A 17,468-nucleotide genomic window follows, 5' to 3' on the forward strand; every position below is an offset into this window, starting at 1 on the left:
AGGTGCTGGAACGTGGCAACTAGGGAATTTTAACAGTAACTTCATTGCAGTGATAATGTAAGCCTCCTTGTGACACTAATAAATAAACTTTAACTTTAGAAATTTTACCCTCTCTGTATTGGAGTGCCCAAGATCATATGTCACACTTCAACATATATTACAAATAAATTAAACCATGTTGGATATGCCAAAAGATTTGAACTTGTGAGGCTGAATTAATTTCCTCTATCCAAAGAGTCCCTGGGCTAAACTGTAAGTCACAGTGGAAATGCATTTTCTCTGCAACTTCTACTACAAATGAGATCAGCATTGGTGCAAATTTACAGTCCAATTCCACACACTATTTTTGCAAAGAGCTTATAATGTTAATGTAGTGCTTGGAACATGGCCACCAGTATTTTATTCTGTTTCAGGCAATAAAGCCATCATCACCACAATACTTCATAATGCTCCATCTGCCAAAGAACACTGCAATAAAGTCACAAAACAATCATTTCTAAATATCTAGTGAATATACATCCTCATGTGGCACTGCATTGCTAAATCAATTAGACAAACACCGATGATGAAGCACTGAAGCAAAAGGGGAAAACCAATGCAGTCCCCGCTAGTTTATCACAAAGGCATTTCATCTGCAAGCACAGTTTATGTCTATTAAATCAAACATTTGTTCAAGATGAAAATGTAATTCTTTCTTGGAATCTTGTGGGCCTGATTTTAAGACTGCAAGTGAATGTGTTTTCAGTGAGTTTATGTTTCACATCAAACCAAACAAGTTCACAAATATTCAGAAGTCATTTTTTAACTTGAGGTGGAAATTGTGTGGGTGGAAGCCAAGGAGGACAGCAAGTCATTCAGAGCTCCAAACATTGAGGCCCAGGAAACATTAAATCCCCAGGCATCAATTGCGTGGGCTATGTTAATCTCATCCCTAGCCTATTCCTGCCTCTGGCTCCACTTGCTGCCGTGTCAGGGTGGTGGGGTAGCCGCAAGATACCTGCCCCATGCTAGTCACTGCTCATAATGACTGTCAGGACCTGGCAACATCTTCATAGCTTAATCTGCAGATTCAGAGAAGGATTCTGCTGGACAGAAGGGCAGGTCAAGAGGGACATTTCAGGGCCTTGCAGTTGGATAGATGTGGATTTACCCCACAGGCTCTTTAGCTGCCTGTTCCCTTGGTGGAAACTGATTGGCAGTTCAAAATTGATAATAAATCAATCAGAAACAAAGATTGAAGGAACAGAAGGAGACCATTTTGCCTTTTACACTCTGGAATGTTTAGGTATCTCCACCTTTTTTACTTTTACAAAATCAGCAGAGTTTGTGAACTGCTGGAGACTGCTCAGCAAAAATAACAAGTATTTTCTCCAATGGGTTTGTAATAATTCTACCACCATTTCCAGTAATAGTGTCAGCACACAATAATACACAGCAACCAGAAGTGTACTGATACCAGGAGCATAATCATTCGTGGCAGTAAAGGTGAAAACTGAGACTGGTGATAATTAACCTGTAGAATTATGCATTATGTGGTACACTTTTCAGAGTAACTTTAAAATCTAAGCAATGTAAAACACCATTTATTAGATGCCATTGGTGTTTAATGACTGGCTTTCAATTGTATGGAAGAACGTTTCTATTGCCAATCAGTCATATCTTATATTTTAAAAGATGCTTTCATAGAGTTCAGTGAATGGCTTTTTGAGTCTAAAATGTTAACTGACTGGCCATTAAGTACATTTCAAGAACAAATAAAATCTTCTTAACTTCAAGAAGTAATTAAAGTATTTTCCCAGAGTGAACCATCTACCAAGTAAGAGAATGGAGTATTATATACTCTGCACCGAGTTTCCTGTGGACTGCAGCTGATTCAGCAATGCAGTGAAGCCTCAATAAGTACAAAAAAACTGTAGGTGTAGGTGACAGAAACAGAAACTGTTCAAACTTCTCACCGTGATTATTTGATGTGTATAAACTTTATTGAGCCACACTCTGGAAGTGACCTATGGTAAATTTTTTCCAACAAAATATTCTCATCATAAAAACTGAATCTGAAATGTCCATTATCTCTTTGATCTTAACTTCTAAGATTTCCCACTTTTTTGAGCTTGATGCTCAGACAGCACTCTATGGTACTGAACGTTTCCAGAACTTTGTGTGTTTTCTATATAAAGATTTCTCCTCATAGGCACTGCTCAGATGTCATGACTGAAGATATTTTCATGCAACATCAAAGATGCAGTCACATCTTTTGAACAAAGGCTGCTGGGAGACTGGGGATTACTGAACAGTGAGCACAGCGGGAGAATGATTCAATGAGCACAAAAATACAAAGCTGGTTTCATTAAAGAGCTGCCAACCCCTGTCAGTGAACAGAAAGAATGTACAGCAGGTATGGCAACACTGAAGAACAGTTTGTTTTATATCTCTGCATTTGATGACAGTATTGAGTACTCGTAAATTAGTTTCAGAAATTCAAATAGGATTTTCATCTGATAGTGTAAAAAAAATCTGATAGTGTAAAAAAAACTAAAGTAAATAGTTCTTCTGCAATGTACTGTACAACAGATGCAAAAATGTTGGAATATATAAAACACAATATCATTTAAATGAAGGCGTAATATTTATGGAAAATGCCATTTAAATACATTTGCAACTTCAGGCAGTCAATGCTATGCTGATAATGCAGTTTCTTTCCTATCTGCCCCACACTGCAATTCCATAGGTACAGATTGCAAAGAGGGCAAGATGTATGATGCCAGTCTCACACTGGAGACTGAAGTTAAAAAAAAAAGCACCTCTTATCATCCTTCCCTTGAATACTACTTTGGACTGGAATCAAAACTAGGACAGAACAGGTGAGAGGTCATGTCCATTACAACACTGGGCTGGCACCATGTAGCAATTGCAGAAAAATGCAATTTAGTGCCATATTAGACCACCGATGTAGCTGAATTTAGTGGTCCTTTATCCTAGACTAATTCAACAGCAATGGATCGAAGATTAAGGTTGCAAGAGTTCCTGTCAGATATGGGTATTTGCAACAAATCTCACTCAGGAAACCAGAACCTAAAAAAGGTTAGAGGTGGGAAAGCTTAGTTTTTGACAACTGCTTCATATTACATGGCCACCATCACCAGGAGGGAACAGACAGAAACTGCTGACTGAAGAATCCAGGGAATGTTCAAAGGGGAAAAAAAACAAAATGCTTGAGTCATATTGAAATTGTGGCCAGGAGTGGGTGACTGGATCACAAAGGAAGCAAGTGAAATCAAATAAAATACTACCTAACTTTTCAGCTTTTTCCACCTGAGTAATTTCAGTATAGTAATTCCAATTTAATCGAATAATAATACACATGGAGGACAGGTCGAACTTAGGTTGCTCATCAGCACTGTAAAGTTACTGAACACCTCTCTGACCATAATTATTACCTGATGACAACAATTCTGAGAGAGATTTCATGCAGTTTTTGATAAAATTAGAAAAAATTATATGAAAATATTTTGCAATGACACTAGAAATAATCAAGGAGGCAAATCTTTTCATGATTACAGTGTTTCCAACACATCATGATCAAAGGAAATTTCTCCTTTCATCACTGTTATATAATCAGGCTTTTAAAACCATTCTCCCACATAAAGGAATTAGAAATTAATTTTGTACATTTAAGTGGTGTATTCACACACTGCCATGAAGAAAAGACTTGCAGTTATGAAACACCTTTCACACCCTCAGCATTACCCGAATGCTTTTCTCTCTCTCTTCAGGTATCATGCCCTGAAAGGATGTTGGTGATCATGGACTTCCATCTGTCGGTCCAAGATTATAGTTGGCAAAACACTTCTGCTGTTCACCTTCTGCAGTTTCTGGCTGACCAGCAGACTCTCCCACTCCTACCTCCTGTCACTGGTTTATGGGAAGGATTTTCAGGCCGATAATCAACCTGTTATGATCATACCTTCTGTGGCCATCGAGTCCTGAAGTGGAATCCAGCGCTTATGGCTCAGAGGTAGGGATGCTACCCAGCGCCCTGCAAGACCTCCCAAACCACTTTCCCAGCAAATCGATTCACTTCTGAAGTGCAGTCACTGCAGCAATTGCAGCCCATTTGTGCACAGCAAGATCCCATACACAGCTATTTGAGAATGGCTAGATAATCTGTTTTAGTGATGTTGTCTGAACATCAAATATTGAGCGAATCCCTCCTGCTCTTTTCCAAAATAGTGCCATGGGATCTTTTGTGCTCGACTGACCTGACGGATGTCAAACTGAATTGCATAACTGTGTAAGGAATTTTTACTTTTACAAACATCTGAGGGGGCAGACGGTGCCTCGGTTTAACATCTCATCCAAATGACAGCACCCAGCAGTGCATCACATCCTCACGATTGCACTGGAATGTCAACCTAGATGTGGCACTCAAGTCTCTGGAGTTGAGCGCTCGAATCCACAGCTGCCTGAGTCAGAGTTGAGAGTGCTACCACAGAGCCAAGGCTAACATCTGCTGCAGCCATCTGCTAAGACAAAGGAGTTTATTCCCTAATGGGTCAGGCATTAAAAATGTGTATTAAAACTATGTGAAAAGCAACTGATCCCAGACAACTTTGAATTCAGTTGGTGGGGAGGTGAAAGTGATCTTTGTCCGCACTGCAAAATTACAACTGCAATTCTGACTGCTGCTGTTTTATTTTAGTCTGGCCGCTATCAATATGATCCTAGATGGAAAACAGGCCAAACGAAATGAGACCAAGGTCATTGTTGGCTTCAGCAGGACCTCTGCGTCTTTGGCCCTGTTGGGTTCTTTGCCAGTTCTAAGTATTGGGGCAATTGAGATGGTCTACAATTAAACTGAGGATTGACAGCGGGGGTGATTTCTTTGCACTCGTAACCTGAGGAGGTGAGGAAGCCGATTAAAAAGATGGACCTAGTGTGGAATCACAGAATAGGAAAGAAGCTAGAGGAACAGCCAGACCACTTCCAATGGTCAGGAGTAACAAGTAAACTGGAGAACAAAAAAGGATGTGTAAAAGTCAGTTAGACCTGGTAGGTCTGAGGAGGAAGTGTGGCTTAGTGAGTGAAAAAGTCCATTCATCTTAAGGTCCAAGAATGTCAGGACCAAAGAGCTCACCAGAAAAATAAGAACATAAGAACATAAGAAATAGGAGCAGAAGTAGGCCATCTAGCCCCTCAAGCCTGCCCCGCTATTCAGTAAGATCATGGCTGATCTGAAGTGGCTCAGTGCCACTTTCCTGCTTTCTCCCCATAACCCTTAATCCCCTTGCCTACCAAAAATCTATCTACCCATGACTTAAATATATTTAGTGAGGTAGCCTCCACCACTTCAACGGGCAGAGAATTCCAGAGATTCACCACCCTTTGAGTGAAGAAGTTCCTCCTCAACTCTGATCTAAACTGTCCCCCCCTCTTATCGAGGCTATGCCCTCTAGTCCTGCTGTCCTTTCTGAGTGGGAAGAATCTCTCTACCTCTACCCTATCCATCCCCTTCATCATATTGTACGTCTCTATAAGATCCCCCCTCATCCTTCTAAACTTGAACGAGTACAAGCCCAGTCTATTCAGCCTCTCTTCATAGTTCAACCCCCTCAACTCAGGTATCAGCCCAGTGAACCTCCTCTGCATTCCCTCCAAGGCCAAAATATCCTTGCACAAGTGTGGCGACCAAAACTGCACACAGTAGTCCAGCTGCGGCCTCACCAGTGCCCTGTACAGTTGCATAAATAAGTCAAGTTAGCTCACAAACACTGGTGCTATATAGTCAATTGTTGTTTCAACATTTGGGCAACTTAATGATTTAAATCAGGACTCATCTCACCAGTCAGTCTGCTAATAAAGTTGCAAGCACACCCAAAAGGTAAAGAATTCAATTCAGGTCTAACAACATTCTAGGGGCTATTGCTGAGTAGAAACTAGAAACTGAACTGGACCAGTCATAAAAAAACTGTGGCTACAAGAGCAAGGACAAAGGCTGGAACTTCTGCACTGAGTAATTCGTCTCCCGAATCCCCGTAACCTGTCCACTGTCTGCAAAACGCAAGTCAGGTATATGATGGAATACTCTCCATTGGCTTGAATGAATGCAGGTCCAGGGACACTCAGAAGGTTTGGCATTATCTAGGGCAAAGCAGTCCACTTGATTGGCACTCAATCCACAAACATTCACTCCCTCCACCACTGGCACACAGTGGCTGCTGTGTACATGGTCTACAAGATGCACTGCAGCAACTCACCAAAGTTCCTTCAGTAGTGCCTTCCAAACGCATGACCTCTACCAACCTCAAAGGGCAAGGGCAGCAGATGCATGGGAACACCACCACCTGCCAGTTCACACACACAATACTTGACTTGGAACTTTATTGCCTGTCACCTGCTCAAAATCGTGGAATTCCTGCCAGAACTGCACTGTGGGTGTACCTACCCCACGTGGATTACAGTGATTCAAGAAGGCAGCTCATCATCACCTTTTAAAGAGCAACTAAGGCTGGGCAATAAATGGTAGCCTGGTCAGTGATGCCCACATCCTATAAACAAATTAAAAAAAAAGAGATCCTGTTGTTAAACTTCAAAGTTGAGTTCCATATGATTAGATATTAGGCAATATATTACATTCCTGCTTCCAGGAGTGAGTACAGTCATTAAGCCAGGTAGAATATCTGAAGAAAACTATAACTAAATCTGTTGCTGTCATTTAACTAAAGTCCATAATTGTACAAATTTGCTGTGGTCCACATACCACCTCATACCACTCTTACTACTTTCATGTTAGTTAATTCAAGTGATGTAGTGATTTGTGAAATTTAGTCCATGAAAACTGGATGCTACATTGGATTGAATCCAGAGGAGGAGAGTTTTAACAGTACAGATGCCTAGGTGTTGCTTATTATTCATTTTTTTTTAACCCATTTCTGGAATGTCTGGACTGATCTTCTCCGGCAACTAACATTCCAAAGACATTTTTGCTTCTGGTGATTTCTTGCTTAGTGATCATTAAATGTGATTCAAACAATGGTGTGTTTTCACATGACACGATAGTTAATCTTAGCAAAGAGTTAAAGTAACTCTTTAAATGCAAAGGCAGAACTCATTAGAGAGAGGGAAAACTCATTAGTCAGTGAAGGAGTGCTGACTGGAGCAAAAGCCTTGTAAAATGCCAATATCACCATTGTCCCAGACAACTATTGGCTGCTCTCCCCTTTCACAGAGAGTTGACTGGTGACGACTGAATCTGAGGATCACCTCAGCAAGGAGCAAGATTGAGTCTCTCCCAAGATTAGGGCCATTATCCCCAAGATTAGCCCATTATCCATTTATCATGGATAACCCAGATTGGGAATCAAACCCACTGAGTTTCTTTTCCCTTGAAAAATTGCTGAGGGATAACCTAATAATGGTCATTAAATGATTCAAAGATTTTTTTATGGAGTGAATGTGTCTTCTTGTGGGGAAGAGCATAACTAGAGATCATCAATATGAAATAGTCACCAAGAAACTGAGTACGAAGTTCAGGACAAACTCCTTCATCCAAAGAGTGGTCAAAAACTCACTGCCACAGGGAATGACTGAAGTGTATAGGAGAATTGCATGTAAAGGGAAGTTAGACAAATATTTGCAGGGAAGAAGGGTATAGATGGTTACAATGCTAGTTGAGAAAAGGTGAGAGGAGGTTTAAATTGAGAAACTGAGGTTTGAGCTGGTTGACTTTTAAGACCTGTTTCAGTGTTGTATATCCAATTAACTGTGTTTTTCCAGGACAACATATATAGTGAAGTCCAATAGGACACTCGGAATCTTGGAAAATTTATTTCAACCATTGCTTTTCAAATAAATCAACTAAACGGGCTCACCATTACCAGCCAGCTTAACATTTCTGAGCTGGATTTACATTACAACACCAGCAGTGATTACAAATGTGATTTTCAGCGTTACAAGGTTCCTTTGGCTGGATAGAGTACATTTTGACCAAAATCAGACCACAGTACAGCTTTGTTATGAGTTGTGCCTCTAGTACTGGGACATGTCCACAACCAGAAAATGAAAAGTTGCCATGTACTTTCCAACTGTACATGCACAATCGTTTCAATGTTCAGGATTCTGCAATCTGCACTGCAAACTACAACACACAGTCAGATGAAGAAGAGGCTCCTCTTCTCTTGAGCATGCCATTGAGCAGGACTCTAAAAGGCCCAGCGGGATATCTCCCACATTCAGGGAACTGGCAGGAACACCCATCAGTTCCAGGTGGAGATCAGAAAGAATCATGTAACTTTCGGGTGCCAGAACTTGCCTGTGATTAACTTCCCCATGGCAGAGGTCTTGCTTGCTGAGACTTGCCGTCAATCCACAGGCGTGAACTCTTCCTGCTGCCAATGCCAGTGGGAGCAGTGGCAGCTGAAGCGATGCACCCACCTGGCACCCAGGATCATTGTGGGGTTCTAGACTGGAGGTAAATGAAAATACATTGGGGATTGCCAGGTGGGGGGTCCCTGGAGCTCAGGAGGGGGGTGGGGAGAACTGGCTGGTGAGTCACAGACAAAGGCAGGTGGATGGCTTTCAACGACCACTCCCAAGTTCAATGTCCGGTCCCTAAATGGAGCATGGAGTACCTGATAGCAAGGGACCTCCTTCTGGACACCACTGGCAATCCCAACAGGGTTTGTTGAGTGAACTCGTGAGAGTGTGGGAAGATTGTGCAGTCTCCATTTAATCCCCAGACCATCAATAAATGGTGATGGGCTCAACAATAATGGCTGTCAATTGACTCACTCATGTGCCTCATTGTTGCCAAGGCCAAGCATTCATGTCAGCCCCTTCAACCTTCCGATTGAATCATTTTGTCACCACCAGGAGTCAGACACAGGGCCTCTCCCAAGATTAGGTGGCCTCTGCTGCCAATTTTCCTTCTCTGACCAGCTGCTTTAATTCCAACCCATATATGACAAGACATTAGTAATGGGATTCTCCAATTCTACCTTTCTTTTAAGCCTTCAAGGGTTTATTCTCCCCAATTCAGCTTTACTGGATGCTGTGAGACTGGAAGTTTCTTGGGCAGTTTAGGAGTTGGAAGACAGGTTGCTAGGCTTCTCAAGTGTCCTCGATTTCACAGGACAGTTGGCCACTTTCTTCAAAGTTGGTACTACTTCTTGTTTACAGATCTGGTTTCTTGCGCCTGAACTTTGATCTAATGAGTTTCCTCTGTCTGTAAGGACAGCACTTGTCATCAGCAGCCACTGAGGTCAGATGGGCTCAAAAGATGAGATGGATTTTCTTGTGCTAGTGTATACATACCTGCAGCATTTTAACTGAACCGCTGAGGATTTCTTGCCACAGTTCTTTTCTGCATTGCTTTGGGAGGTGTTTTATGTAATCAAGCATGACATTTAATCACATATTGTTTGAGTGTGGGTGTGTACCCATTGGATTGACCACTACTCTGTTAAAATTACTGAAGGTGGTTTAGTGCTAAATAGCAGTGTGATATTGAGTCATATCTATTATGAAGGTTTGAAGTTTGTTCACTGGCATGTGTAAGTTACTGGAAGAAGCAGCCATAGTGCATGTGTGACATAGACATAGAGCTGAATGGTGGTGATTTAGCCTGAGGATCTTCACACCTCAGGTGAGGGGCAAAGTTGCGAAGACAGGCCTTCACGAATGAACTCAGCTGGTACAGGAATTGAACCTACACTGTTGGCATCACTTTGCATCATGAACCTGCCATCCAGCCAACTGAGCTAAACCAACAGAATCAACTAGGCTCAGCTGTGCTGTTATCCATGTTCACATAGCCCATATTATCTGACTTTAAACACAAGATAAATACTGAGAGATCAGTGCTGTTCTTGCATGTCTCACTGTCTTCACAAGAGGAGGGGTAAAGGAGGAAATTGAGGAATGGGAAATAATTGGATGCAAAAACAGTAATATTAAGGAAGTGACTTTCCCTTGCCCTTTTATAGCACAACAGCAAAACCCTAGTAACACTTAGTCTCAACATGTAAGCTGCTACCCATATCAAAAATTCAGTATAGAAAAATACTTCCCAACTAAAAGTTTTATTTTAAAAGACAGCAATTTAATAAACACATTGCTACTGATTTTAATTAGTTTAGTATAGCATTTTTAAAATTGAATTAAATGGCATGCTGGCCCTCATCGGTCAGGGAGTCGAGCATAGGAATTGGAAAATCATGTTGCAGCTGTGTAAGACTTCGGTTAGGCCACATTTAGAAATGTTATGTACAATTCTGGTCGCCACACTACTGGAAGGATGTTGATGCATTGGAAAGGGTGCAGAAGAGATTTACCAGGATGTTGCCTGGTTTGGAAGATATGAAGAAAAGTTGAACAAACTTGGATTGTCTTCCTTGAAACATCGGAGGACGAGGGGTGACCTGATAGAGGTTTATATGATTACGTCAGGCTTGGATAGAATGGATAGTCAGAGTTTTTTTCCCAGGATCAAAGGGTCAACTACTCAGGGACACAGATTGAATGTGAGAGGGGGAAAGTTTAAAAGAGATGTAAGGGACAAATTTTTCCACATAGAAGGTAGTGAATGCCTGGAATGTGCTGCCAAAGGAAGTGGTGGAAGCAGATTCTATAACAAAGCTCAAGAAGCATCTGGATAGATACATGAATAGGCAGGGAATAGAGGGATATAGACCACGTGGAGGCAAGAAAATATTAGATTAGGGAGACATCTGTGTCAGCACAGACTTGGTGGGCTGAAAGATCTGTTCCTGTGCTGTACTGTTTTTGTTTCTTTGGCAGGCCTTTTTGTCAGAAGACTAGGAAAAACAATTATACAATTTAATGCATACCATGAGCATTTTTTTTTACATGAAGCAGAGTTCCAAGAACACTAATTACCCCCAAAATAATTCAGTAAATGATGCAGTGCCAACTGTGACATGGGAATGATAATAAGCCACTAACATCTTCATGGCTCAGTGAATAAGATCTACCTCCAGGGTATTTCCTCAAATTGTAGGCCTTGGCTGCTAAATACAACCAATAAAAAAGGTTTGTTTAATTACTGTCTGGAGAAGACTTAAGACTGCTGTACTAAATAAAGCACTCTTAAAGCTATTTGTTGTAATTATTGTTGAAAGAGCAATTGGAACGCATTATGAGGTTATCGCTTTACTTTCCTGCAGTGCCTTGTTTTAGAATGAGACAGGCACACTTCTGGGACATCAGCTCTTATTTCTTACTGTTGTAGTTGTGTCCCTGGGACCTTTCTATTGGCCAATGTGATTTTGTTTAATTGGTTGGAAATAAAATGTACTATATATAGGTTTCATACAATTAACAACTTCCATATTGGAAGGGTCCATAATTTCTGCTTAAAAAGATACTAATGTAAATAAAGCATAGTAAGTAGTCACTTTCACTATAGGGTTTATAAGTACAATGTCACCTTCACATGAGGATAACACTCCCCGGGGCCTGGGGAGTAGAACAACTGACACAGGGTGTCTCGCTCCGCAGGAAGCATGCGTCCTCTCATTTGAGCACGAAGTGGCATTGTCACTGAAGTCATGGAGTAGTCCGTGGCTCGCTCTCCCTCCCTCCCAGGCTGTGTGGAGGCAAAGGGCCCATGAATGGGAAAAAAATGGGGATAAATTGGGAGAAAAAGTAAATGAAAAATGAAAACATTTTGCAACACAATGCCTAGATAGATAATGTACACTTTACATACTACAGTTAACTACCGAACAGGTTTTCTAATTACTCAGTTGATTATACTTCCAATTCTATCATTGCTGGTGGTAAATACATTTCACTACACGATGTTTAATTATAGTCTGACAACTTAAAGCAATAAATTGCAGACAGAATGTAAATACTTATTCAAATTGGCCAGCTAAATTAATGCAATTCAAGTGAAGGTCACTTAAGTCTGCAATGCAATACACTTAATTATAATATATGTTTAAACATGGGGTATGTGCATAATCTGGGGAGAATTTATACATTTTTAACTTATTATACAGTTCCAAAAGAAAAATGATCAGACACAATTACTTATGTTTTCTTTAAGGAGGAAAACAATACATTTATATGGTCAGCACATGCATTACATTTTTAAAAGTGACAAGATTAAGTGCGATGCCAGCATATACAATGTGAAACTCCCTTCGATGATGGAAAAGGGTGGGAAAGAATATGAAGTAAATGAAGTAGTGGTGATTAGGTGACATTAAACTTGGGTTCTAAAGGGTTGGATGAAGAAGGGAAAGCAGAGGAGGTAATAAGGTCCTAGAAACTAGTGAAGTGCAGTTTGCAATATGATGAGGTAATATTCAGGCAAGGATCAGAAAGAATGAGACACAACGAAATGGAGATTTGAATGCTATAATACAGGGCCTGCAAAGATTAAGATAACATTTCAGCAGAATTTCCTATTGTTAATTGTTATTATCTTATCTTGTAAATTTCCAAAATTCATTTGATACTCCAAAAATAAGAATTATCTCACAACTGAACCCAATCATTACATCCTGCCTTTTCCAGCAGGAATCATTGAAGAATAATCAGGAACAGGGTCCCTAGTTACTTCATCACCACCAGCCATTCAGCCCCTCTTTCTCTGTCTGGGGGTCACTGAGGCTACTGACTAAATTCACTCCAAAGCAGTTAGTGCACCTGGAATACTCTGGTCCACGTGCCTCAATGTCAACATAGTGCAGGTATTCACTGAACCAGCTGTGAACCATTATTATTCTATAATAATATTATAGTATATAATATAATGTTATATTATAGAATTGCTTTCAAACTAAATCTTAAACCCTGGTGAGTCAGTGTATTTGGCTATATAATTTTTCTTGCAACTTACGCTCACATCACTTTGTTAAAATTACAATCTGGTCCTGACGTTGCCACCAGGGCTTGACATGTAATAAAGAGGACTAATTGCTGTTGGATGGGTTGTCCTTGCTGTTTGCTCAGTTGAATAAGTTCAAATGGCAGAAAGTAAGTTAAATGACCTGATAAATTTTAACTGCCCATCTGCCCAGCTACTGCTGGTTGGGTCGGGGTAAAGCTGGCCCCTGATTCTCAGCTCACTCTGAAAATAGTTTCAAAAACTGACTCTTTAAAAGAATGACAGCATCAATTAATTCAATACATCTGAAAAATCTTTTGTATCTGTACGTATGTTTATCCTCTAGATAGTCATTTCAATCCTATAACCAGTAAACAGAAAAACAGCGCACGAGTATACTAACCAGTTGGAGCACTGACTGTTCTTTGTGGCTTTTAAAATTGACACCTGTTTTCCATATACATGGGTAATCAAATGATTTTCTGTGAACTGAACTTTCTACAATAATTGAAGATATGTTCACAGTGACAATTTGTGAATTCAGAAAAAACTGCCGCAGTCTGCAAATAGTCGGCTGTTTGTTCATCAGCCCTTGTGAAATAGTGTTCACAGAGCTAATTCTGTTTTAAGCAGCAAGCTTCCCTTGAATTAGCAGTGGCATTAAGGATTTATGCTGGACATTTTCCCTTGGTTATCTGCTGACTAATGAGGCAATTAAAATGTGTTTTATTGACTAGTCACGATTCTGTGTCAGTGATTGACGGTGTTGATGTGCCATTTATCTTGACGTAACAATAAGCGATGCGATAAAACTCCTTGTTCCATTAATGCAGATTGAAACCTTGGTGACAGCCAACACTTGTGTCAAGTCGACTTGTGTGACAGTGTTCGGTATTAAGCTGGACATTCTGCCTTTACGGGGAGCAAACAGTTGTTCCTTCATCTCGTCCCGTGGCAAATCTCTGCTCAGTTGCGTTACGTGGCACGGATCTTAGAGGAGTTTGCTTGCCTCTTTGGCCTTAGTTGAAGCAGGGAAGACAAAAGCATGAGCACTCAAGTGAGTCAGACTCAATAAAAAGTTGTTCAAATTGTAAAGGCAAAGGCCATGAGAAAGGCGTGCAAAATCAAATGATACATGCGGATTCAAAGTCATGTTTCAGCTCCCTGTGTTTTAAAATTTTACTTAGACTTATTGGGAACAAATGTTGCAATAGTAATAAAATTACTCTCGTAATAACATATTAGAGCACAAGAGCATGTGATGTTAAAGTTATACCTCCCAGTACCACTTCAAACTCTGTGATATAAATAAATTGTGCAGAAATGGATTTAAACACAGGAGACTTCCATAGATATTAAATTGCGGTATGATAATCCTAATCTTATTGAAGTGCTTATTAAAATTGCAGAGACCAGCTTTTAAAACAGATTTCTGCCAGCAGTTTAGGTTATAAAATTCTTTGATAATGACAGTAAATTATATACATTCATTCTATTAGTTTAATGCACGACTAGACTCAATGTATAGTAGAATAACAAATTTTCCAGCTAGCTGATTGTTCTCAGGTAGTGGGAGCAATGTTGCACAGCTGGAAGCAATTAATGGATTTGAATGGATTAGTGGAATTCTTATTCAAAGAATAGATATTGCAACAGTGAAGAACTGGGTTTATAACTGAACTATGATGAGCTACACTACAGTAATGTGCTAAGTAGTTCTTGTTTTTCCTGCTTAGCAGTGGCAAATAGATGCATAAAATAAATTACATGTTTCAATATCGTGAAATGTGAGGAAATTAGAGTGGCGGAGCCCTCCTGATGTGGGTTTCTGTATCTGCCAGTCATGGCTGCTGGGCTATCTATGACTGATATGACTATCCTAACCGTAAGTCAAATGCAGACTTATCACTGCGATGATGGTACAGTGGTGAGCATAGCCACCTTCCAAGTAGTTGACCTGGTTTTGATTCCCAGCCACTGCAAAATATTTGGGGTGGCACAGTGGTTAGCACTGCTGCTTCACAGCTCCAGGGACTTGGGTTCGATTCCTGGCTTGGGTCACCATCTGTGTGGACTTTGCACATTCTTCCCCTGTCTGCGTGGGTTTCCTCTGGGTGCTCTGGTTTCCTCCCATAGTCCAAAGATGTGCAGGTTAGATTGATTTGCCATGCTAAATTGCCTCTTAGTGCCACGGGATGCATAGGTTAGAGGGATCGGTGGGGTAAATATGTGGGGCTATGGGTATAGGGCCTGGGTGGGATTGTTGTCAGTGCCGACTTGATGGGCCGAATGACCTCCTTCTGCACTGTAGGGTTTCTATGAGATCACATATCAATCTTAAGGCCACTGGGAGAAAATGCACTCTTCTCACCAAGTGGGTTGGATGTGTGATTGGAGTCTTGCATCATTTTCGGAAAATCCAACAACTGAGTTGGCTTTTGTGAGCACAAGCTGAACACAGCTTTGCAGCCACATAATAACCTCTTTGTGGAAAGAAAAACTCTTGCATTTGTATGGTGCCATTCATGACCTCAGGATGTCACAAAGTGCTTTAGAGCAAATGAAGTACCTTTGAAGTGTGATTACTTTTGTAATGTTTGCAAATTCGATAAGTCAACTTGGGCACAGCAAGATCCCACAGTAATTAAAACAAATGGTATAGCTCATCACAGGTTACACATTGGCCAGCACTCCAGAAGAACTCCCCTGGTCTTCTTTAACTAGAGCCACGGGAAGTTTTAAATCCACCTGAACAGGCCTCAGGTTCAACACTTTGCTCAAAAGATGACATCTCTGACAATGGAGCATTCCCTCAGTACCTCATTGAAGTGTCAGCCTTCATTAATTGCTCAATTCTTCGAGAGGGTCTGGAATTCACAACCTCCTGATTTAGATGTGGGAATGCCGTCCCTGATTCAAGCTGGCATTTAAAGACAGCTAAAGTAACTTCATTGCAGTGTTAATGTAAGCCTACTTGAGACGCTAATAATATACTTAAACTTAAGTCAGAAGAACAACAGGGAAAATCAAGTTGTTTCTATTCAAGTTGTTTGGCCACTTGCAACTGGAAGTGATTTACGGAAGACTGGAAACTACAATTAACAAAAAATATCAGGCCCTGCCATTTTAATACATAACAAACAAGATGAAGTAAGGAAAGAAGTGGCCAGCCATTTCTATTGAAACTTGCATTAGTAAACTTGTTTTGTGCATTAATTTTGAAAGTACACATCACATTACAACGATTCAAAAACTCAGCCAATTTACAAAATGCGGTCTCTTTAGGTGAATAGTTGTTGCAACAAAAGATATCATAAATTGTTTTGCAATCTAGTATTCTGCTGTTTGACTGACTTGACACTCCTGCTGCGATGAACAAACCAGCCAGAAGCAAGAATGACAATACTGCTTGATCACTGGCTCTGAGCTTAGCTTGTGTGAAGACACCCAGTATCCGTAACAAGCTTTAACACCAATTCACATCCATTTGGACTTGGCTGGACTTGTATTCGGACTTGAACTATATTGTATGAGGGAAATCTTTTGGTGTAGCAGACTGGGTGAATTCCATTTTGGTGAAGGATACTGAGGGAAGGAATAGGTTCCCACACTACACAAGCATAGGACTCCAAGCAGCCCATTTGTTGAGAGTCACTCATAACACCAGATTACACTATCTCACACTTCTGTTTCAGAGTTACAATTTCCTTGACAATATTGCTGAATCCTAGTGTTATTCTTGCCTTCCTTTGTTCTGCAGTGGGGGGAGAGAATGCTATGAATGCAAAACTGTCCCACTATCCTCAGTAAAAGTGGATGAGAAGACAAGGAACTAACTGAAAAATGGACAGAAAAAGATAAAGCTCACTTAGTTTCCATTAAGAATTCAGTGCCACTTCTCGTGTCATGGTACCGCAGTGTGACAATAATATTTTCACTGCTTGGTTTGTATTGTCGTGAAGCTGAAAATGATACTAGATGCTGCATCGTACTCAAATGCATTCACAGAGCACTATTTCGACCTCCCACTGCCAGTGTGATTGTTAATGATCAAAAACAGCTGAGAAGCTTTAGCTTTTATCAGTCATTAAAGTGTGAATGCTTTTACAGCAGGCAGTAGAGTTTGTTTTAACTGTAACAGCTTATCTGCTTTTGGCAGGGTTCTGTACCAGTTTGCTTTTTATACTACATCAGACATCCTCCCTTCCTGGCATGAGCACAGTTCTTCCAGAAAACAGGAGATGGACTGAAAATACTTTTCCCTTTAGAAAACAACTCAGTTGCTCAGTGACTCTGTAAGCAGCCACAGCAGCAGTAACAGGACATCATCTGTAACCCTTTGATCTCACCTCATAAGAAAAATAAAACTGCAAATGTTGGAAATCAGCAATAAATGACAAAATTCTGGAAATACATCTAAAAAGTTAGCCTACATTTTCACTTGACCAATTCTGACAGACTTATTGTGTATTTTTAACATTTTTGGTTGTTGTTTTAACTTGATTTACATTTACATTGTTATGACGCCACAAGAACGTGGCTGAATTTCAACTCAAAAATCCATGCTTGGATCTTACTCAGCCTTGAAAGCTTTGGTCAAACATGCCTCTGTAGA

The 17,468-nt window shown here is 40.5% G+C and overlaps 1 protein-coding gene across 3 annotated transcripts in view; it reads right to left on the minus strand.

The window, feature by feature from the left end:
• The window catches only part of nfic (nuclear factor I/C), a 436,701-nt gene that overhangs the window by 107,328 nt on the left and 311,905 nt on the right, over window positions 1-17,468 (minus strand). For 2 of the 3 annotated variants that reach the window (XM_080213184.1, XM_080213182.1), the window contains exon 9: window positions 11,444-11,602. The exons of the other annotated variant lie outside the window; for it this stretch is intronic. In XM_080213184.1, the coding sequence (XP_080069310.1) occupies window positions 11,444-11,602 (159 nt within the window). The remainder of the gene's footprint in view (window positions 1-11,443; window positions 11,603-17,468) is intronic. 3 annotated transcript variants of the gene reach the window in all.

The sequence above is a fragment of the Carcharhinus amblyrhynchos genome, chromosome 26 (assembly GCF_965287045.1).
Source record: "Carcharhinus amblyrhynchos chromosome 26, sCarAmb.v2.hapA, whole genome shotgun sequence".
Classification (NCBI taxonomy): Eukaryota; Metazoa; Chordata; class Chondrichthyes; order Carcharhiniformes; family Carcharhinidae; genus Carcharhinus; species Carcharhinus amblyrhynchos.